Source organism: Cucurbita pepo, chromosome 9 (assembly GCF_057944985.1).
Source record: "Cucurbita pepo subsp. pepo isolate OVF chromosome 9, ASM5794498v1, whole genome shotgun sequence".
Classification (NCBI taxonomy): Eukaryota; Viridiplantae; Streptophyta; class Magnoliopsida; order Cucurbitales; family Cucurbitaceae; genus Cucurbita; species Cucurbita pepo.
This window is the reverse complement of record NC_141806.1, coordinates 13,336,212-13,358,579: the sequence shown is the minus strand read 5'-3', so window position 1 is coordinate 13,358,579 and position 22,368 is coordinate 13,336,212. Positions and strand designations below refer to the sequence as shown.

The 22,368-nt window shown below is 35.0% G+C and overlaps 3 protein-coding genes across 18 annotated transcripts; 1 reads left to right on the top strand and 2 right to left on the bottom strand.

Annotated features, from left to right (window-relative positions):
- Positions 1-646: 646 nt before the first annotated feature.
- Positions 647-2,583, bottom strand: LOC111802578 (elongation factor 1-delta 2). The gene is made up of 8 exons (XM_023687002.2): positions 2,448-2,583; positions 2,249-2,354; positions 2,008-2,124; positions 1,829-1,907; positions 1,567-1,681; positions 1,351-1,464; positions 948-1,109; positions 647-848 (listed from the first exon to the last, which is right to left on the bottom strand). Coding segments are annotated over exons 2-8 (675 nt in total). The 5' UTR covers positions 2,335-2,354; positions 2,448-2,583; the 3' UTR covers positions 647-846.
- Positions 2,584-3,927: 1,344 nt separating this feature from the next.
- On the bottom strand, positions 3,928-16,258 carry LOC111802436 (uncharacterized). 14 transcript variants are annotated; one of them, XM_087126993.1, is made up of 29 exons: positions 16,089-16,256; positions 15,770-15,971; positions 15,516-15,640; positions 15,208-15,324; positions 14,848-14,994; positions 14,505-14,706; positions 14,317-14,438; positions 14,072-14,229; positions 13,048-13,169; positions 12,857-12,948; positions 12,415-12,658; positions 12,234-12,297; positions 10,829-10,977; positions 9,669-9,739; positions 9,386-9,559; positions 8,853-8,924; positions 8,189-8,290; positions 8,021-8,110; positions 7,843-7,918; positions 7,668-7,761; positions 7,498-7,567; positions 7,175-7,354; positions 5,885-6,007; positions 5,704-5,787; positions 5,427-5,611; positions 5,138-5,276; positions 4,998-5,057; positions 4,548-4,652; positions 3,928-4,462 (listed from the first exon to the last, which is right to left on the bottom strand). In XM_087126993.1, the coding sequence occupies exons 1-29, from the start codon at positions 16,182-16,184 to the stop codon at positions 4,349-4,351; spliced, it is 3,579 nt and encodes a 1,192-aa protein (XP_086983119.1). In that variant the 5' UTR covers positions 16,185-16,256; the 3' UTR covers positions 3,928-4,348. The 14 variants fall into 14 exon arrangements, with proteins under 14 accessions (XP_086983119.1, XP_023542566.2, XP_086983122.1 ...); XM_023686798.2 differs by having other exon boundaries at positions 14,332-14,438; XM_087126996.1 differs by having other exon boundaries at positions 14,341-14,438.
- A 1,557-nt stretch (positions 16,259-17,815) lies between these two features.
- On the top strand, positions 17,816-22,336 carry LOC111802572 (UPF0235 protein At5g63440). Of its 3 annotated transcripts, none has more exons than XM_087126785.1 (7): positions 17,816-18,063; positions 18,469-18,569; positions 19,282-19,435; positions 20,114-20,210; positions 21,290-21,378; positions 21,671-21,739; positions 22,279-22,336. In XM_087126785.1, exons 2-7 carry the CDS (start codon positions 18,472-18,474, stop codon positions 22,315-22,317), a joined length of 546 nt encoding a protein of 181 aa, XP_086982911.1. In that variant the 5' UTR covers positions 17,816-18,063; positions 18,469-18,471; the 3' UTR covers positions 22,318-22,336. The 3 variants fall into 3 exon arrangements, with proteins under 3 accessions (XP_086982911.1, XP_023542761.2, XP_023542759.2); XM_023686993.2 differs by having other exon boundaries at positions 18,463-18,569; XM_023686991.2 differs by having other exon boundaries at positions 18,455-18,569.
- The last annotated feature ends 32 nt before the right edge of the window (positions 22,337-22,368 follow it).

The window sequence follows — 22,368 nt, the reverse complement described above, 5'->3', positions numbered from 1 at the left end:
GAGGTTGACTGCAATTCATAACCCGACGACAATATCTAGCTCGTAAAGAGCTCGAGCTTGAGCTGTTACAAACATGTTACAAATAGTATCAAAGTAAGACACTGAGCGGTGTGCCAACGAGAACGTAAGATCCTTAATGTGATAATAAGACCTTCATAGCTCTATTATAACATTAAGCCATAGGGGCTTGTAAAGCATGCTATTTTAGATTATTAAACGGTAACATACAGTTCACGGCCATCGTTAATGTGGTGCCTTTCAAGTTCTCTTTTCTATTGTCAACTGATTTTAGCTTCCACACTTAACTCGGACTCTGAAAGAGATCGTTTTAAAGGTTAAATGCTACCACTTCTTTCTAACATCCTCCCATCATGTTGATTCAATACACAACAGGATTGATGAGAAGCCTGGTGATCTCTGGGACTTGCAAAGAGTGGCCGAACACTATTTCTTATGGTTGCTATCTTCCATTGGATGCAATACACCTGCATCATTTTCCACATGAACAATCTCATGTAATATTCTGCTTTACATGTCCATGAACGATTCTTCTATTCCATCACTCTGAAGATTAGGAAAAATTGAATAGACATTTTTAACCGTAGACGACAATTGTGAGATAAACAGAGATCTCGAGAAAGCGAAAGAAGCGTCAATCAAATGCTCATCAACTTAATCAGCAAAATTCATGAAACATGATAATTCTACGATAATTCATAGATAAAAGTAGCAAAACTGGAAAGAAAAGTCGATACTGTAGACAAAACAAGTTTGAAGAGGTAGAAACAAGAAACAAAAGATCTTCCCCAGACTCGGCAACATCTTTGAATCCACCAAAGCTCAAAATTCTGCATGATGGGAACACCATAGTTGGTTAAAAAAATTCAAAGGGTATTCAAGATAGATAGTAAACATAAAATTTAAATAGCTTATGTTGAAGGCCATACATATTTTGTTGAAGGCCACAATATCACAGCTCTGGACATGCTCGTTTATGGGTTCAACTGTCAGACGTTCCTCAATCAAAGTGTCAACAGACACTAAGTCATCCACAATTGTGAGCATAATCTGCAATTTCTTAATACCATATCCAACAGGAACAAGCTTGGCTGCAATTTAAATTTTAGTGTCAAAACCCATTCATAAGAAGTAAGAATCAGTTGCATTACATGATAATAAAGTAATTGATAGCAGATTATGTTGACACAAGATAATGCTTTAGACAAGCATAAAATGGAATAATAATGGTTCAGAGTAAATTTGATAAAGTATTGTCCTCTTAATAGGCAGTAGGATAGGGTAACAAAAGTACATAAAAGCATGAAAACTGCAATGGAGAACAGAACTTACATGCTCCCCAGAGCAAACCTTCCATCTCAACGCTTCTCACGGCCTCTTCAAGTTTCTTCATGTCAGTCTCATCATCCCATGGTTTGATATCCATCAGAACTGATGACTTGCCAGCTGAAAAAGAAAAGCATGCACCATATCATGAAAATCAGTTATGTAAATAAGTCTTTATCTAACAGTGTAAAGGGGTTGCATAAAATCACTAAGAAAACTCACATTCCTTCTTCTTAGTAGAAGCCTTGATGGAAGCTGCACGCTCCTCAGCAGCCTTCTTTTCCTCCTCAGTCTCTTCACCAAAAAGATCCATATCGTCGTCGTCGTCATCAGCAGCCTGATAAAATTTTCAGAGTAATTAACAAGATGAAAACAGTGTAGCAAATTAACTCTATAATGGATTGCACCAAGAGACAATGTATTTCCTGGCGTATGGAGCACCCATAACATGTAGGCAAAAATAAACATTGGGTAACATTTCCACCTTTGCGTCCGCGCCCGGTGGGGTTGCAATTGCCTCAGCTGATTCGAACTTAACGCCAGAACCCTCTCCAAAAACAGCGCTAGAAAACCATTATCGAACCCATTGGTAATAGAAAATTATTAAAGAGAACATAACCATAATTCTACGAACATGAATTCAATGGCATTTCGATTACTTACGAAACTCTCAAGAGTGCTTCGATGTGATTGCTCCACCTAGCCACGTTAAGATATTCGCTGGATACGGGTTTGGAGAGACTCTCGTAAACGGTAACGTCATCCTTTGAAGGCTGATACCTGAAGAAAATCATTCACAAACGATGAACATTAAAAAACCAGATCTACGCTTCACTCAGAACGAAGAAGCCTTCGTATGAACACAATATCAAGTCAATTAAACAAAACAAGGTCATAAACTAACCCGGAAATGTAGCTACGACTAAGCAAGTACTCATCAAGCTTTTTCAAACCAGCTGCCGATTTGACATCATGGAGTGCGACAGCCATTTCAAAATAATGAGATTTCTCTGTACGAAAATCCAAAAGCCTAGCAATCAGTTCATAATTTTTCAAGAATTATACTTGTGAGAGACATCGAGATGAGTGGATCGGAAACTTACCGCCGGCGGGGATGCTGCAACTCAAAAATGAGAAGACGAGACTGGATGCTGATAATTGCTAAAGCCTGTTAGTGGCGTCTAGGGTTTCCGGCTCTGTGCAGTATTTAAAGGGGGAGAGGGGCATAATCTGGTGCGCCGCATGTATGCTATGTTATTGAGCTCCACGCCAACTCAGCTAATTAATCTAAATTAAATTTGTATTGAATTACTGAGTTTTTTTTTTTTTTTAAAAATATTTCTTTATAGATTTGTTTTAGTCCTTTCTTTATTTATTTTTAATTTATAATTTTGATGTCACATTTTTATTTGTTTCTTCAACTAAAAAATATTTCATTCCTAAGTTTTTAAAAGTATTTAATAGTTTCACATTAAATATATATATAAAAAAATATCATTATATTTGATAAATTAACTATTAAAATAATTAATGTATATTACATTAAATAAAAAAAAAAATTATTGATCAACAATGCCATATCCTATCAATATGAAATTTGAAAACACACACTACCTTCCACGACATGAAACGAGCAACAATTCCAAGACCTCTGATGTCTGTCGCAATCCATTCTACAAAGTTGAGAGAGAAAAGTCAACAGAATTCTTGAGTTGCTCAATTTTCTCCTTAAGTTCAACCAAAGGAGCTAGCATTCGCACGACTACCGCTTCCACATTGACAAGCTTTGTGCTCAGGTTGAAAAAATCGGTCTAGTCACGATTGATCAAGTCAATGAGCTCACGGTTGAGAGCGGAGACATGAGCTTGGAGATGAAATCGAAGAGTGTCAAATGACACGAATGTCCGAAGCTCAGATATGTAGGACTCGCGCTCTGGTCCTAGTTCAAGAAGAAGGTTTTAGAAAACGAGGTAGAGAGATTTCGATAGAGAGTTTTGAAAGTAAGATTTGAGAAATTGAAATTGGTGTTATACGGGAACGTAAGCAAAAAGCAATAACGGCTTACTGCATATAACTATCGCGTAGGAAAAAGTTGACAACTAGTCATATCCCCTATAGTACATTTTGGAGCATTTTAGTACAGGTGTAGACACGATTTTGGTGAACGATCATACACCCTTATACTGACCCAATATAGAATAGTAAAGACATATTTGAAATCAAAATTCGAGAAGAGAAATAGGTCCGGAGTTAACCCGAGTTCTCCATTTTCATTATTCAAAATTCTAAGATTCAATATTCAAACAAGAGTTTTGAACCATGGACCTGTTTGTCTAGATTATACATTTTAACTAGTTGCAAGATCCAATATTCGAACAAGAGTTTTGAATCATTGACCTGATTATCGAGATTATATACTTTAACTAGTTTCACTACGTTCTTCTTGTGCTACACACTCTTATCCGACCTCCAATCATCGAGAAATATGAATATACAAGAGCATACAAAAAGCTAACTTGTAAGATGAAATCTAAAATCTATTAAAACCTAAGCTAGCAATGATAATGTGACATAGCTGATGAATGAGAGGAAGTTGTTTGTTTTGCTCAAGATCTTTTTATCTCCATTTACAGTACAATTCGCTGTCAAAGGTTATTGTTCAACCCAGCAAAGAACGAGAGGTAAAATGTAAGAACATGGTGATTCTTTTCCTCTGCTGCTTCAAGTAAATAAAGTTCCAAATTTAGGATACATTTTTACTGATGGCACAAAACACAAGTTGTCGATGATCAAAACTAAGATCAGCAAAATTCCTATACCAATCATTCTGAACTAAATTTCAAAAAGAAAAAAGAAAGAAAGAAAGGAAAAAAAGTTACAAAATCTATACTTTCATACCAGAGAAAATGGCTTCCATGATAAATTTGATTCGAGTGAGCACTGGCATCTGGAGAAGCATGGAGGAAATCAGTGGAGAGACTCTAGGATTTGTACAAATACCACCCTACATGAAGTAACTAAGAGCCTTCTTTCTCCTAGAACCCCCTTCTCCGTAGAGCTCGTTCCATTGTAACAGCTCGGTCATGTTTACGGACTCGGACGAAACGCTTGCGCATACCTGATTTGGTAAATTTCTCAACATATAAGTCAAGCTAGAAAAGGGGTTGAAAAGTGAATTCAAATACTTTGAGATCTCCTGTTACCCGTTCATGAGCGTATTTGAAGTCGTCCATATTTAGAGGTCGAATATCCTCACTTCCACTCAGAGCTGGAGCAGGTCTGCCATCTGCGAGAGCAGCAGCATGCTCCTGTCAACACAGCCACAGCAAGTAACCAATATGATGAGCTTGTTCAAGGGAGGAATATGTCAATGAGTAACTTCATAAAGCAGCCAGACAAAGACTTCGAGTATATTGCCCATCAGAACTTATCAAGTATGAGAAATAAAGCTCACTCGTAATGGATAAACTAGCCTCTTTTTCCTTCTCCCATTTTTCTTTTAAAATGTCATTTCGAACATCAGAAAAAGATCGTGCAGCAGGACAAAGAAAGACTTAGACAAATAGTAAACTGAATCTCCGTGTCGTCTAACATATCTACGTACAAGGAATCAAGCATGTGGCAAGAAGCTCACTCATAATGAAAGAACTTGCCTTTTTTTCCTTTTCCAAGATCTCTTTAATTGGACGGTGTGCAGCAGCAACACAAAGATTCTGTTATAAAACATAAATAAATAAGTTTGTTGCAGGCGGCAAACCATCTACAAAATGTTGAAAACGGTAGAAGTATTCACCTTAAGGTCACTCCCAGAATATCCATCTGTCATACTAGCAACCGAATCAAAATCGAAGTCCTGAGACAAATCTTCTTTTGCCAAAATAACTTTGAGTATCTTTGCTCTGTTAGGAGCATCTGGCAAATTCACCATCAACCTGCAGATAAAACAAACTGTGAGTCTTCTACAAATGAACGGTACAAGCACAACAAAATAATAAATTTATAAGAAGACCATGTGTTTTTCTCAGGACATGAACAGACTGCGGGCTCTGAATCCAATTAGCACTTTTTAGGTAACTGTTTACCTACGAGGAAGCCTTCGAATAACAGCTTCATCAAGGTCAAAAGGTCTGTTTGTGGCTGCAAGAACCAGCACCCTTTCTTTGTCTTTTGTTCGCAAACCATCCCAGTTCACCATAAATTCATTTTTCATCTTTCGCATCGCCTCATGTTCTCCTGGATTTTCTCTTCGACCCAACATGCTGTCAACCTAATTAACACCATCAATTAGAAAAGAAAAGTCATGGTGAACAGATACCCACAATATTAGGAATGATTGATAGCGGGATATGAGAGGCTTACTTCATCAACAAATACAACACTTGGGGCAATTTTACTGGCTAGAGAGAAAACAGCTTTCACATACTTCTCACCCTCACCAAACCACTGCAGAAAGACAGAATTTGTAAACCATAGAGTAATGGAGTAGATCACAACTGAATGCGGCAAAGTCGTGATCTATAATAATTGTTTTGCTGTTAACCTTTGACGTAATGCTTGACATGGAAATGTTGATAAAATTTGCACCAGCTTCAGTAGCCACAGCTTTTGCGAGCATCGTCTTACCTGTTCCAGGTGGACCAAATAACAGAATGCCCTTGCATGGCTACACATAAATAATAGCTAGTGAGCTTCTTTCACCAAAAAAGGTTGTTCAGTTTTATAACCAAGCTATATAGCAAGTGCTGGATAAAGATCTATTTTCTGAAGTACACAAAAAATGAACAGATGTTTAAGCCAACTAAAAAATATTGACATTGTAGCAACTTGACACTCAAGAAAAACTTCCACTAACTGATATCCGTCTCTTCCTTCCGTCCTTCCTTAGGAAGAATAAATGTAAGAGAAAGCTAACATATTGACCCCTATGGAAGAATAAATGTAGAGAATAATTATTGACCCCTATGGAAGAAAAAATGTACTGAGAAAGCTAACATTTCCCTCCAGCCAGTTTTCTGGGTGGCATTAGAACCTACAATAATGTACAAGCTAAAGAAAATGATTCAATCTCTGTAGATCTGCTGAAGATGTCTATCATAGGTTTACATACTGCTCTTCTGCCTAAATGCAGTAGCTTTTAGAGAGCAATTTGCATTCTATCATTCAGGGTAAGACAAATTCTTAACCCTCCTCAACAGTTTTCTTTTCAAAGAGTAGGTTTTTTTTTTCTTACCAAAAAACGGTCCTTCGGTTAAATGCTGAGTAGGACAAAAAAATTTCAAGAGGTTTGTTTAGTTTAGATATTTGAGGAAATATACATTTTGTAGTTACTGATACACACTCTTGCTCCAAAGAGTTCTTAACTTCTCTATCTAGAATATCAGCTAGATATTAGGGAAAATATATGGGAAAGATCCTAAGAACTTCATCTAGAAGGGAGCTGGTGACAAAAAAAAGTTAGCACCTCATTGGCTAGCAGTGGGCCTCCCCTCCATTTCTCAATTGGTGGTGTAGGAACCAAAACACTTATTGTATTACAAGCAACAGAGAATGGCAACTTGCCAAACTTCCGAGAGGTTTGACGCTGTCATCATTCTTCCTCTAAAAGTTTTGGGACGAAGTAGACACAGAACTCAAAGTTTAGAGACTAAATGTGTAATTTAACTAAAAATAAAATAAGAAAAACAAATTATCATGCATATGGCAAAGGAAAAATAACATGAATGCAGATGAATCCATGGATTGATATCCATTAATTTTTCCAAACTAACAAGACATCCTAAGAAGCAGGATATATTTGTTACTTCTTTTATGTATTTAATACTTCTTATACCTTAGTCAACTGCCCCTTGCAGAAAAGCTCGGGCCTTTGTAAAGGAAGCATCACCAACTCCTTTAGAGTATCCTTCACATTTTCAAGAGCTCCAATATCATCAAATGTGACTCCTATATCACTGGGTGGGATAACGTCTGCTAAAAGCCTTTTCTCAAATTCATTCTCCGTAACAACATCCTAAGTTTACAAAAAGATACAGAATTTATTGATATAGTTACGTAATAGAGTTGTTGTCAAGACTTTATTTAAAAATAAAATGAAATGGGACAAACAAATTTAGATCAATAAAAGAGCCAACTGCAAGAATTTGTAACAGAAACCTTAAGTGACTTCTTCAAGGACTTAGTTTCATTCTGGATAGCCTGTAAGATGCCAATCCCGTATTCAATGCTGCAAGAGTTGCAAAACAGAGTTAAATCTGCAATTAGATGAACTGATACGACAGAAATAAAAATATTCAGTGGGGGGAGAGGCAGCAGTCGTAGACAACCTCTCACTAGACAAAAGAACTCTAGAATCAGGATCGGCTTCTAGATTCTGCATTAAATGATGGCTTAAGGCCCATCCAACTACCTTCTCCGCACCTGCAATAGATGAGAAAGTCGAACTCAGAAACGATGACAACAGCAATTTGTGTGGTTTCATAAAATTGAGTTACAACTCACTCTCATTTGTAAGTGTTTGATCCTTGATGCATAATGTCTCTAGACCTTCACAATCCATTCCACTCCTACTCAAAACCTGCTTTTGAAAATGTTGACTATGAAATCTAAAAGCACTACATCACCGACACTACAAGAAATGCATTTAACCAAAATTTAATTAGTAAAAGAAAATGCTTACAACACGCAATTGATTAAGGTTTCCTTTCATTTTGAGAGTTTCGGCATCTCGTTCTAGCTGGTGCTTCCATGATACAAGAAGGCCCTCATCCTGCCATTATAAAAGATCAGTGTAAAAATTATCTCCAAAAAGTGATATGAAAAATCATAGCTATCCTTTCTCATAGACCTGCGGCATGTGGATAGTAACTTTATTGGGAAATAATTTTGTAAGAAGTTTTGTTGCTTTTGGAACTTCTTTCCCTCGGTCATGCAGTCTTCCAAAACTATCCTGTGAAAACCACAAACAAAGGAGCATCATGCATATGCCAAACAAATATTCCAGCATAAACATAGAGCACACGGACATATCTATATTAACATAAACAAAATAGTGACAGCTATGAGTACCATAGTCAACATTTTCATTATCCCATCCCAAACACTTTTAACAAGATTGCTATTAACCCTAAAACTTACTTTACTCACTATGGATAATTCATTTACCAATATGGGACAGGGATCTTAATTATCCTGTCCTGAGCACCCTTGAATCATACATTTCCACAAACATGGGAGACAATCAAATGTCGTGCATTCAAAAGTCAACACAAGAAATAACAGATAAAACTCCCATTTTAAAATAAACATGACAATGAAGTAAAACCAGAAAACAAGGATGATGTGAGATTAAATAATTATCAAAATATTTCTAGAAGCCGCCTTTTCTCCATCAATTGCACAAGTAATCAACACCCTTGAAAACATTTAACAGAATGCATCAAAGTCGTGAAAAATAGAGAACAGAGATGGTACTGATATTTTTTCTCAAGTAGCCTATAACTGATCATTACCGGAAATGCCAAGTCAAGAAGGGCAGTTTGATTGCTGCCAAATTTTGTGAAAAGCAGGCCACCAGGATGCGACTGCAATGTAAATAAGAAAAATTATGCAGCAAGGACATGATAATATTAACGGAAATGTGGTTTGAAATTACAACTAAATAATTAAACTAAGAGGAAATATTTTAACATTTCTTTATAAATGAAATTAAGTTTAAATCAACAATTTTCAAATTTTTTCAAATATAGTGAATGGACCAAAATCTCCCCATTTTGTCAATTTTAATGATTCTAACCAGAGTGTTGTTCAAAATAAATTTTATTTCCAACGGGTCAAGTTCTATTCTGAAAATCTTCACATACAATATCAAATATAAATGCCTGATGTCAGTTTTATATTATGAACACCATTTTTTGGATAAAATATTTAAAATTGGATAAATCATCACAGGAAAATTGACAAACATCTCAACAAACAAATTGGAATAAAATTAAAGGTAAATCTAAGCTCAAACTCCAGGAAAGTAACATTAGATAGGAATTACCTTCTCCTTGCGGTTGTCAGTATGAGTATGAGAGCCAATTACAATAACATTGTCAGGAAGCTTTTCAAGTCTACTTTTAAAAGTAGAATATGAATCTATATTACCAACAAGAGACTTCTCCGCATCTTTCATGAACAAAATGAAAGGAGAATTTCTGCTTTCACTAAACACCGCCTGATTAGACAAGTTAGAAAGGCTGATAAGATTAACCAATGATTGTGAGCAAAAGAAATCTATTCTTCTAAAAAAGAAACTAGAAGACTAAACAACAACAAAAATCTACCTCAAATAAAATATCAATAAGTATCTTGTCCAATTCTTCCACGCCAGAGTTCTCCAAACGAAGATCGGTAGCTAAGGAGATAAGAAAGAAAATGTTACTCATTCTCACAGCCAAGAGGAAAATTTGTGACTTAGTACACCTTGTTTAAAGTAATTTCATCAATATTGTTAAAAATAACAACTTATAAGATCAAACTTGTAGGATAGATATTCAAGAAAAGCAACTTACTTCTAACTAAGAATGAGGGCTAGCACAGTTGTTTTATAAAGAAAAGAAAATATAAACCAGCTTTCATTGAGATAAATAAAGCACAAAAGAGCGGCATAAATCAAGAACCAATCCCAAGCAACATGGAGATCACCAAAAACCTATGTTCACGTACAAGAAGGATCTCCAATTTCTTTCCAACCAAATATACTAAAGATTAGTTCAGGTATTAGTTTTCCATACTTAACAGCCTTTAACCCAAAACAAAGTGTCCAAGACAGCTGCCTCCATCAGCAGGGTTAGTTAACAATCAAATACTCAACTAGAGACCATGGAAATGTTAAATATCGACCTCAATTGAAACAACACCTTGGAAGTAAAAGAGCGAAGACATAGCACATGGTTTTCTCTTTAGAGGCACGCTTATTCATGATACATCAACTAAAGGCCAAGGACAAAAGAAGAGGTGCTCCGGGGAAAAAAACCTAGTCAATTAAACAAAAATTTACAAGTAACACACTAGAACGATCAAGAGACAATGCATGACAACCCTTAAGCTAACGAATACAATTGACTCTACGGATATTAGAGAGAAAGGGAGCTGACTAATTGATTTTTCTATTAAAAAAAGATCGTGGAATTGAAGTTCAAAGAAAAACTTATATGTCAGGCAAAAGGAATATAAAAGGGAAATTTGAACTTTGAAACTAGAGAATATTATTTTGAAACCAGGGATCCTCCAAAAACCAAACTTCACAACCATCTACCCCACACAATATTAACGAAGGACAGAGAGCTTCATAGATTATACAAGACTAAATGTTGGCAAGGGTCAGCATCATTAATTTAACACATGATTTTTATGTCATTCACTAATCATTTCAACAGGCACATTTGGGAAATTACAAGAAAAATACATGATCTTTATGCAACCATGATAAAAGAAATTATACCATAACAGAAATATCCATAGCCTCCTTCACAATATCCACCAAGATCAACTCCATCAGGTATAAGTTTATCAAACTTAACACCAATTTTTGACGAAGTATTGTTGTCAAAAGTTAATACAACCTTTCCACGAGTTCCATTGGGTGGGCCCCTGGAAGTAAGAAAAAAGTCATTATTTACACAAAACCAGTTAACGAGTTCTTTTTATGCCAAAGATAAGAAGAGAAAAGTACAACCCAAGAGTAAGCAGAAAGAAGATTTCTGTTATGTGTCTTGAACGCAATAACAAGCATAAAATAAACATAACATACATGCATACAAGCAAAAGTAAAAAGGTGCCCTCGTAACACTCATTAAAAATTAATAAGTTTTGATCACATGAAAAAAAAAATTACATATGTTTTAAGTTCATATTAATAAGTTTTGTAGCTATCTTTTGTTTTACAAAGCTCTTTATAAGACTCAAAGAAAATCATAATGAAAACTCTTGCCCACGTCTCTACCCAACCCAAGAGCCCTTTAACCCTCTATAAATTCTACTGTTTCAATCCAGCCAACTGTTATCAAATAGCCAAAGAAGCACTCATCAAACATCACAAAATGATCTCTATTAAAAGCTAGATTCACTCCAAATTAGAATCGCTAACTGATTATGGTAAATGATCTGCACATAAACCAAGGGCACAAAGCCATAGAGGAAGACCTCTGGACGAGATTGATAAAGCCGGTCCTACTATGCACATTCAACCAAGCAAAAAAAAATGAAGCTTCTTAGTGGCTTTAACACTCATAATCGAAGTAAAAAGAAGGGAAAAAAAGATGACAGGCACTCTGCTAGGACAAAAACAGTCTACATGAGAACACCCGAAGAATCAAGAGTCCAAACATAAGTGTCCTTAAACCCAAGGCAAAAACGATATCCACAAAGAAGAGAGCCAAAAAAGACACATCAGAAGTTCCACAAACAACTGTCTCATAAAATCAAAGTTGTATGAAGGGAAATCTAAAGCACAAGCATGACTCATCATCAATAGATAATTTCAAAACCTTGGAAAAATGATGGAGATCAACGAGATTGCATTCACAGAATTCTTAAGGTGATGGTGAATTAATTCACCATAACATTGTGCCACAAAACATACAGAATAACCATTCAACCAGAAGAGCCCAATCTTTAAGCCATAGATAGGAAATTAGCACATAAGTGGGTATATTACGTAAAGCAAACAACTAAAAACATTGTGCATACACATACAAGTTAGTCAATAATTAAACAAAAAGGGGCATACAGCTGTACACAGCATTTGCTAACATTGAAGAACTTATACGATGGAATACATAAGTATTAATCTCAACACAAAAAGAAAAAAAAAAAAAAAGAAGAAGCAGAGTACGTAAGCATTATACCTTGAGGGAGACGTTGTTGGATATATCCCACCAGAAGCTGAACCAATAAATCTTACTCTATCACCTGAAATTTTCGTACTTCAGTAAATTTCTGGTCACTAAATCAAGAAATTCTACAACATGCTAAAAACAAAAGAACAAGAAACTAGGCATAGATGCATAAAGAATTTTAATCCTATACCAATTTTTAAAAAATTGTTCTTTGCTGTCCCAGAGGATGATGGTATTGAGTCCATCTCCATCTTAGGTTGAGAATCAGGGGCAAACAAGGTAGCATTTGAAGAGCTCGGTGTATCTTCATCACCAGCCATTTGATCTTTGTTCTTGGTAATCTCAGTAGATACAATACTCTGTTTAGAACAATTACAAGATTTTGCTGCATTAATTCCATCCTTCGGCAGCTCTGCTTCCTTTGATGATAAACCCTGCAACACATTGGAGCATCATGGAAAATATAAAGAATAAATGAAGGGTGATATCTGCATCATGGAACAGGGATACAAGAATAATGTCGAATATTAAGTAGAAAAAAAGCCATCAAATAGTGAAATGAACATCCACAAAAAGCATGACTGACAATATGAAATGATTTTTTTTTAAAAAAAAAGTAATCTAAATCTTACACCCAAAAATGAGTGGCTATCAAAAATGAGTAGCTTGGCCCCATAGTAGTTGGCAAGTGCCTTTGCTAGCATCTCTTGATATATCTCTGAACCTGCAGCAACATTTCCCAAGGGAATTCAAGTATTATTAGGAATATAGACAACGGATTCTCAAACCTTTACTACCAAGAGGCAGAGGGAGAGAAACTAACCAGCAGGACCAGAAAGTAGAATTCGTGGATTCACCGTATTTAATTCTGATGTATACTTTGAATGTTCTTTATGCTTCAAGTGTATGAAAGAAGCGGAAATAAGCACATTCTTCGTATTCTCACTGCAAAAAGCAAACAAAGTTAGTAAAATTTCATACGTGCATATGAAAATGTTAGAAAGTCTTATTGGGATTGGTTTAAGTTAGTCAGTGTTCATCAATATCTTAGACTAGTTCAATACTGAAAATGGGTTTGTTTAGTTCAATATTGAAAATGGGTAGTTTAGTTGCAAATAAAAGTTCAATAATGTATTTCATGTTTTTTTAGAGTTAAAGTACATCATCCTCCCTTACAAGCTCAATTTGGTGCCTCCTGGATTACTTATTTCTCAGATCAACAGAACCTCGGAAAATCCACAATCCAATTTTTATCAACTCAATGGTCTCTTCTCATGTGCCATTTACACAAGACATCTCTTCATACTAAAAAGTTGGCCCATCAACTTTCTCAATCGATGTTTATTCTTTAGAACTGTAGCCTAATGCGCAAGCTTAAATACAACAAGGAAATTTGTAAGAGTTATAAGGTAATAGTGCAAAGTAGGTGGTTTGAGGTGTTTTCAACCCAAAAATGTTAGTCCTAACTCCTAAATATAGTGTCTGTCCCTTTCAGTAGTTATCCTAAGGACAAGCAACAACAACAAAATTCCAGCAGTTTACATATCACTAGTATGTCCCCCTTGATACAAGATGCTTCATTTTGATGAAGGATACCCAACAATGAAGCACGTCACACTATTTTGACCAGAACAATGGCATACACATACCAATGGTGAAACTCAGGCATGTGTCTATGAAGTCTCAAAAGGAAAAAAAAAAATGGATGCGTCCAAACATGTGATAAACATTCTAGACATCTTTTATAAAAGAAAGAAAGCTTAAAGCTGACATAGAAATGGTAACTTAATAACACATCAATTAAAACCACATATGAAGTACAAAACATGTAATAATGGAATGTGTACCTCAAATAATATGGAAAGTTCTCAAATGAAACCTCTAAGTCCCTTCCATCAACAATCCCCGCATGAACGTCTTCTTTAAATGCTGCACACCGCAAAGACATTCCCGAGGTTGATGCTGGCTGCAACTCCCCAATCCACTGGTTTCTTTCTTCCATTACCTGTTTACAGATACTTTTGCTCAATTTCAGTTTACAACTAGTTGACTGAGCTAACATCCTGAACAAAGGCCCTATCAAATCATTCACCCCAGAGAGTTTTACATTGCCTGCCTCTATGACAGCGTCTGGATTGGAGCCGGGAACAAGATTCCTGTTAGTTGTGCTTGAGTCTACAGCTTTATCATTTCGTACTTCTGGATTTGAGTTGGCTTCAAGAGCATCAATGTCAAGTTCCATTGCATCATGAACAACAGAATTAGAAGGTAGTTCAGCACCTTGGTGTGTTTTACTGCTGGTCTGTGAAGGAGGCTTCCAACGTGATATATCCTCTCTGAGGCTTGAAAGAGAAGCCAAAATCGAGGCCCCAGCCACAGCAGAAGGATCGCCAGTCCTCTTTCCGAGCTGCAAGAATTTTCCAACACCACTCTGAACCTCTAAACCCTTAACTGAAACATCATTCATAAGTTGCTGAAATATCTATATTGGTGGAAATCAAGAAAAATGTCACATTCATTGAAAGGCAATGAGCAAAAATTTGTTAGATGGAGAATAATATTCGATAAACAATATATAAAACAAAACAACAAAAAATGAAATGATCTGATAATTGAAGGATACATAAGCATGGTTCCCCAAAGCACCGAAGACCACTTCGTCACCAGAATTAAGCACACAGCTGGTGTTCCTCTTGACTGCCAACCCATTAACCATCACTGATCCCTTGCCTCCCGTACTTTCAAGCACAGCTACAGTACTACCCTCACGCTGTTCACCCCCAGAGTAAAAGTACAACCAATTATTCATAGTTTATTAACAGGTACCAAAAAAATGGCAGTATGAAAATGTCTAGGCACTTGAGAACGCTCTATTTTAAATAATTGAAATAAGTGTTGTACAGTAAGTACGCTTGACATCAACTTCTTCTTTCTATACTTAATGAGCTAAAGAGACTTTTAAATAGGAGCACTTCGAAGTTACCTGAGTGTGCTTGATCTTGCAAAGTGTCCCACTAATTGTGTGATCCTTCAAAGGAAAATTGCAACCTCTACTAGAACCAATGGTAAAATGTGACGAGAAAATATCAACATTGGAGTTCTGCATTTAAAACATTGCTCAAAATCCCATAGATGGAGTCCACAGAATACTATAAATCATAAATTTAGCAAGAAATGAAGCTGTATATCAGTGGGAATTTAATTCGACTTGGATCTATGATTCGGGACTCCAAAACTGATAAACAAGAACCAAATGATACGTTTCGACTTCTTGAATGAGCATTGAATTACCTGACCGAACTCTGAGAGAAGCCTACACCAAGGAGTCGTCGTCTCAAAATTTGTATTCTGCTTCGAAGCATAGTGACTCCAAGATGAAAAAGAAGTCCTAGGCCTATCCCCTACCAGTGAAGTTCCTTCAACATATGAAACAAACCAAATCAAACCCAAACGTCCAAAGCCACACTTCACACAACATTCTTATCTTCAATCAATCAAGACTAAAAATTACAACCCATTAAACCTTGGGAGTACGAACCACCTACCCTCTGCGATAGGAGTGGTAACAGCGACAGCCGCTGGTGCAGCATCCTCCTTCAAAGAGCTCACACCTTCTCCAGCATCAACTCCGACGATCGGACCACCGCCAGGTCCATGGTCTCCAGGATCCACAGTCGGCGGGGTACACAATTCCTTAGAATTCTCCGCCGCTGGCATCGATTTCTCTGAACCACACCCATTTTCCACCTGAAACCCAAAATCTCTAAACAAATCAAGAACCAAAACTCCAATAATCGCTCCAATAAAAACTCAATACTACCCAAAACAACAAAGACTCATAGATTCTACTCATCAGACATCAACCTTTTGACGCTTCGGCGACGATGGCTTCTCCTCCGACGACGAAGATCTCTTGCTATTGCTACCAGAGAGAGATCCACTTCTTCTCGTTGAAACCATGACTCTCTTCTGGGTTCCCCTTTTTCTTTCCCCTTTCTTTCCCCTTCGATTTCCTATCTGTTTATGGACGCGACCAAATTTAATTGAAATGTCAAATTTTTTATAATATTTTAAAATTAAATTAAATTAAATTAAATTAAATAAATAAATAAATAAATTTCGGCGTTAAAAATTAAAAATATTGCATGGAGAGATTCATTCAATACCCCGTTATCACAACTTCAACCATTTCGTTACGGCGTATTATTCACTTCACCGCGCATTTTAGCCACTGTTCTTTAATAAGCACCAATTTAATATGCGCATTTTAGTCACTGTTCTTGTAATAAGAGTTTGGTAGCGTAGTTTAGCAGTAATTTCCGTTTTGCTAACGTACACCTTACCCGTACGAAACGTCCCCGTATTGTTACGCAGCCTTTGTATGGTAAGGAGTTTCATGAAAATACAAATTTCATAAACTTTCCATTTTTAAATATATTCTCCACTTTTTATTTCAATTATCACTTTTTTTTTCTTTTTTTTAATATTCCACACGTGTGAATAGTAATTAATTATTATTATTATTATTATTATTATTATTATTATTATTATTATTAAGAATAAACACACAAAAGAAAAGTACACAAAAATAATTATTTATTTTCTTTTTGTTGATAATACTATATTTATTGAAATTAAATATTGCATTTAGATAAATTTTTTAAGGGTATTAATAAACTTTTTTTTATTTAATTATATTTTTTTCAAGTGCATGGATATTTTTTAAAAAATACATAAATTTTAGAGGTGTTTTTAGTAATTTTACCTTTTATTACCTCAATACAATTTATGAGAAAAAATATTTTGATAAGTCCAGATAAATTATTAATCACGGAAGAACTGGTAAATGGGCAAGACTTTGAGCATAATGAGTCACGATCAACTATCGGCTCAGTGGTAGAACTTGTCTAAGGGTGTACTCATCTTAATTCGACTTTTTTTTAATATTGAAATTTAAAAAAATATATAATAGTTAAATTCATGAAAATGGTTAGTAGTCAAGAATTTTCAAAAAAAATTAATTAACACTCTTATTATTAATAATAATAATAATAATAATAATAAAACTTAAAAAGATATGGTTAAACTTTTTTTAACTTAAAAACTATATTTACTTTTTTAAAAAAAAATACCCAAACTTTTAAAAATAATATTAAATAATTTCAAGATAACTTTTGCAGATAGTTTTTTTTTATATAAAAATAAAATATGTTAATACTATTTTTAAAATTTTAGAGAGGTTTTCACTGTAATATTTTTTAATTAACACTCTTAATAATAATAAAAAAAAAAACTTAAAAAAATATTTTTAACTTAAAAACTATATTTAATGTTTTTTAAAAAAATATCCAAATTTTTAAAAGTAATATTAAATAATTCCAAGATAATTTATGCTATAGTTTTTTTTTTTTATAAAAATAAAATATGTTAATACTATTTTTAAAATTTTAGAGGTGTTTTAGTATTTTTATTTATTTTTTAACTGTATTAATTAAAAAATTTAAAAATTAATAATATTTTAAAAATAAAATAGATATTATTAAAAAAGAATTAAAATTTAAAATTTGTTTTTAGAAAAAATATAACGGTTAATGTCCAACCACGCGCAGCCTCACCTGAGAACGACGAGAGATTTCACTGGTGCGCGGTTGTTGTTCAAGGACCGGTGAAGGAGAAGCGCGGAGGAGGAGGAGGAAGAAGAAGAAGAAGAAGAGCCAGTAAGTCATGCCGAAGAGAACGACGCATACATACTCCAGCGAAGACGCCGCACCAGATGGACCAGATTCTGATCTCTTCGTTTACTATTGCAAGCACTGTGGATCGCACGTCTTAATCACTGGTACTCTTTCTCCCGGACTTCTGCTTCTGTTTCTTGTGCATTTAAAGCTTGTCGAGAATCAAATACGAAAAGATCAATTACTTGAATGTGTAGTTAACAGCTTGAGATGATTTAGAAGGTTTTTTAATATCTGGACTGCGTGCAACTCGATGAAAATGTTTGTTCTATTTGAAAGACGGATATAATCTAGTGTAGTTTTTGTCAAAATTAAGCTGGAATGAGGAAATTCGGCTGCACTCTGTGCTGTATTCATGCAGACTTGGTTTCTTCTTTGTGAATTAGAATTTATGAACTAATGACCAGGATTACTTTATTTTTCTCTCCTAGCTATCAATCCAAGAAATAAGCATTTTGCGTGGGATTTAACCGTACTAATCCTACATGCTATAAGATACTCAGTTGCAGAAAATGCCAAAAAGGAAGACGGACAAGGCTTTTGCGTTGGACAAGAAGAAGCATCTTGCAAGGTTAAATATCAATGAGGCGGGAAAAGTTCTATTAAAAAGGTAACTTTAATCTTTCTACATGTGTATCAATCTTTGTGTGTTAAACTTATGTGTTGAAGGATGCGAATGAATTTGCGTTAGAGATGGTCCAAAATTCAAGTTACATGCAAGATCTCACCCTCACCTGATTGTATGTCTGTTCTTTAGATGGTCTAAAACTGATATTTTTGAGGGGATGTAACCAATTTGAAGTTCATGACTATATTAACAAATTTAGGTTCAACATAAGGTCAGATTTGTTCTCCGACATTGCTCATTAAAAACTATATGTGTAACTAGGCCCGATGAAAATACTCATTCTATCTGAATGATGGATGTAAAATTGCAATGTCTTTCTGTTTAATTGGTTAAGCAAATCATGAGTCAGGAAATCTAGGTGTACTCTGTAGCATCTGCATGTGGAAAGATGATCTGGCCAAGTTTCCTATGCCGTCTTCTCGAAGTAAAACAAAAAGAATAAACATGAGATTCATAATTTGAAAAGAGGAGAGTTTGAGGCATGCATCTTTTTACATGCTAGTCATCTGTAAGAGCTATGAGTCAGAACAATATCCACCAAGTCTTCCTGAAATATAAAATGACAACCACATTCGGCAGTGGCCTTTACCTATCTAGGGGAAATTGCTGATCTCAGTCAAAATAGAGTCTAAATGATGGGAAAATATGGATACTTGTTGAACTAAGTAATATGTAGCTTATAATTATTTTTCAGGGGTGAAGGGAAACTTGAAAGGCAATACCGTATGAACTGTATAGGTTGTGGACTCTTCGTGTGTTATCGCTCCGAGGAAGAATTGGAATTTGCTTCTTTCATTTATGTTGTTGATGGTTCACTTAGTACAGTTGCTGCTGAAACCAATCCACAGGTATTATACCGGTCTACTATAATAAGGGCTTCCACTATCCATTATGCATTGCTCATATTGCTGGTTTTTTACCGTAATCATCTTCATATTAACAATGGAAGAGACTTTCAATCCATTATTGTTTTCGTTTTAACAATGGAAGTTTTATTTTTCACAATAAATCTTTACAATTCTGAGTTCCTTTCTTGAAAAATGTCTCAAATGTGAAGAAATAACGAATATGTTGCTGTTATGCTTCGCAATGGGGAAAAAAAATTACAGAATAACAATGATCATGAGTTGACTGGTCAACACTCATCGAATTATGTATAATCTTTCTTTATGCCAGATAGAAAATATTTTGAATATTTTATTACCATTTTAAGAATCGATTATGTGCAGTTTATTGGTATCTTGAGCTTTAGTTGACTCCTGATGGACATAGCATATAGTACGACTTCTTAACAAATGGGTTGCAATATCTTATTATTTTGATAGAATACAGCGTTCTATTATATTATTGTAAAAATCACTGAAATGAAAATGATGAAAGGTCTTATGAGTTCTTACCTTATTATTTCTCGATGCACATACAACAATAATATTACTGTATGATACTTTCTATACAAAGATGTTCCAATATTTATTGTGATTTGTAAACAACCACATCAATTCTCACTCAATAAACATCTATATTAGGATGCTCCCGTGCCACCCTGTATATCTCAACTTGAAGGAGGACTGGTCCAAGTGGCTATAGAAGTTGAAGATCAAGCACAACGCTCAGCAATTACAAGTATGAAAGATATAATTGCTGTGATATATCTTTATGCATGTAGTCTTTATTTGTAAGCTTGAATTCAACTATAATTTTGTTATAGACAGAATGTAAAGGTTCTACATCATTGCATGTAGTCTCTTTATCTGACATCTTAGCATGCGTTTGTGATTCAAATAATTGTAATTAGATAAATCCTTTGATGATTTATATTTGTTATTGTGTAACAAGAAGAAAATGAGAGGTCAAATTCTGGTACGTAAGATAAGAGTAAGACTCCAAGAGTTTTATTTCAAACTATGACTATATAACAGTATCGATGAAGGACTGGAACAATTTTTGTTATTGAAACCTGCTCATTGGCATACTTTTACTAGTTGTTATTTCACTGGGGAGGTCCGTATATGAAGCCTTGTTCATAATATTAAACATTGTGACAAATATCCTGTAGTCTAGTCCATTTATGTAGAACAATCTCATGAAGAACCAAATCCTAATGATCTAGGGGATTAATGTGTAAGATAAACATTGTGACATGCCCTAAACTTAGCCATGTCAATAGAATCCTCAAATATCGAACAAAGAATTGTGGGCCTCGAAGGTGTAGTCAAAAGGGACTAAAGTGTCAAACAAAGGGTGTACTTTGTTCGAGGGCTGCAGAGAAAGGAGTCGAGCCTCGATTAAGGGGAGGCTATTCGAAAGCTCCATAAGCCTTAAGGGAGGCTTATAGTGTACTTTGTTCGAGGGGAGGATTGTTGAGGATTATTGGGAGTGAGTTCCACATTGGTTAATTTAGAGAATGATCATGGGTTTATAAGTGAGAAATACTATCTCCATTGGTGTGAGGCCTTTTGGGGAAGCCCAAAGCAAAGCCATGAGAGCTTATGCTCAAAGTGGACAATATCATACCATTGTGGAGAGTCGTGTTCATCTAACATGAATTTGGTTGGTGAACTCTAGGATCAGTCATTTTATACTGTGAGTAACTGATATACATTTTTATCTTGAATGTAATACATGCATTTTATATTATTTTTCTTGATTATAAACTTCTCTCTCTCACACACAAAAAAAAAAGGTATATTTTCCTTCTACAGGAGTAAATGCTGATGATGTACGTGTTGCTGTTGCTGCACCTGCAGCGCGTGGAGAAGCCAACAATGAGCTTTTGGAGTTCATGGGAAAAGTATGTTCTGATTATATGTTTTTGGCTTTGGATCTTCAATATCTGCTTGATTTCGCATCCTGTTTGAGATTCTGCATGAACTTGAGCCACTTTTGTTTTTTCCTTAAAAACTATTTTCGGTTAGGAATCACGACTCTTCACAATGGTATGATATTGTCTACTTTGAGTTTGGTCTTCCCAAAAGGCCTCATACCAATGGAGATGTATTCTTTACTTATAAACCATGCTCTTCCACTAAATTAACCAAGGTGGGATTCACTCTCAGTAATCCTCAACATGTTCTTCTAAGCAGGTATTGGGACTGAGGCTTAGCCAAATGACTCTTCAACGAGGATGGAACAACAAATCGAAGCTTCTTGTGGTGAGTTGATCACACTTCGTAATATGCTTTGATTATTTCCTCTTAGAAAAGCGGAGCATATCACTGTACTAGTGTGCTTGGAATATCTAACAATTTAATATTTTGAAAGTGGGTTTACTTTAGATGATCAAAAGTATTCCTTTTAAATCTTAACAACAAACACTAAAAAAGAAAAGAAAATAGATTAATTTAAAAACTATTTTTGAAGAATTACTTTTTTTTTTTTTTTAAAAAAAAGGTAAGATAAAGATTTTTTTTTCTTTTTTTCAGGAAGAAGTGTATTAAGATATTAATACTTGGATAATATATTATAATAATTAGTTATGAAATACATCTTAAATATTCGTAATCTGTTAATATTTTTTCATTTATGATTTGATTAGTAGTATATTTTCTCTTTAACGTGACTATTTTTCTTTATGTATTTTTCTTTATGATACTAAGTATTAGTTAGTAGCTAGTAGCTTGTATTCCATTTAAACGGCACTTTCAATCTCAATTTTATTTTTTGAACTGTAAGATTGGTACTTTTATCTCAGGTTGAGGATTTGTCGGCCAGGCAGGTGTTGCAGCCTTGACCTCCAATCTGCTTAAGAGATCTTGTCTTATTGTAGTGATAACAATGTTAG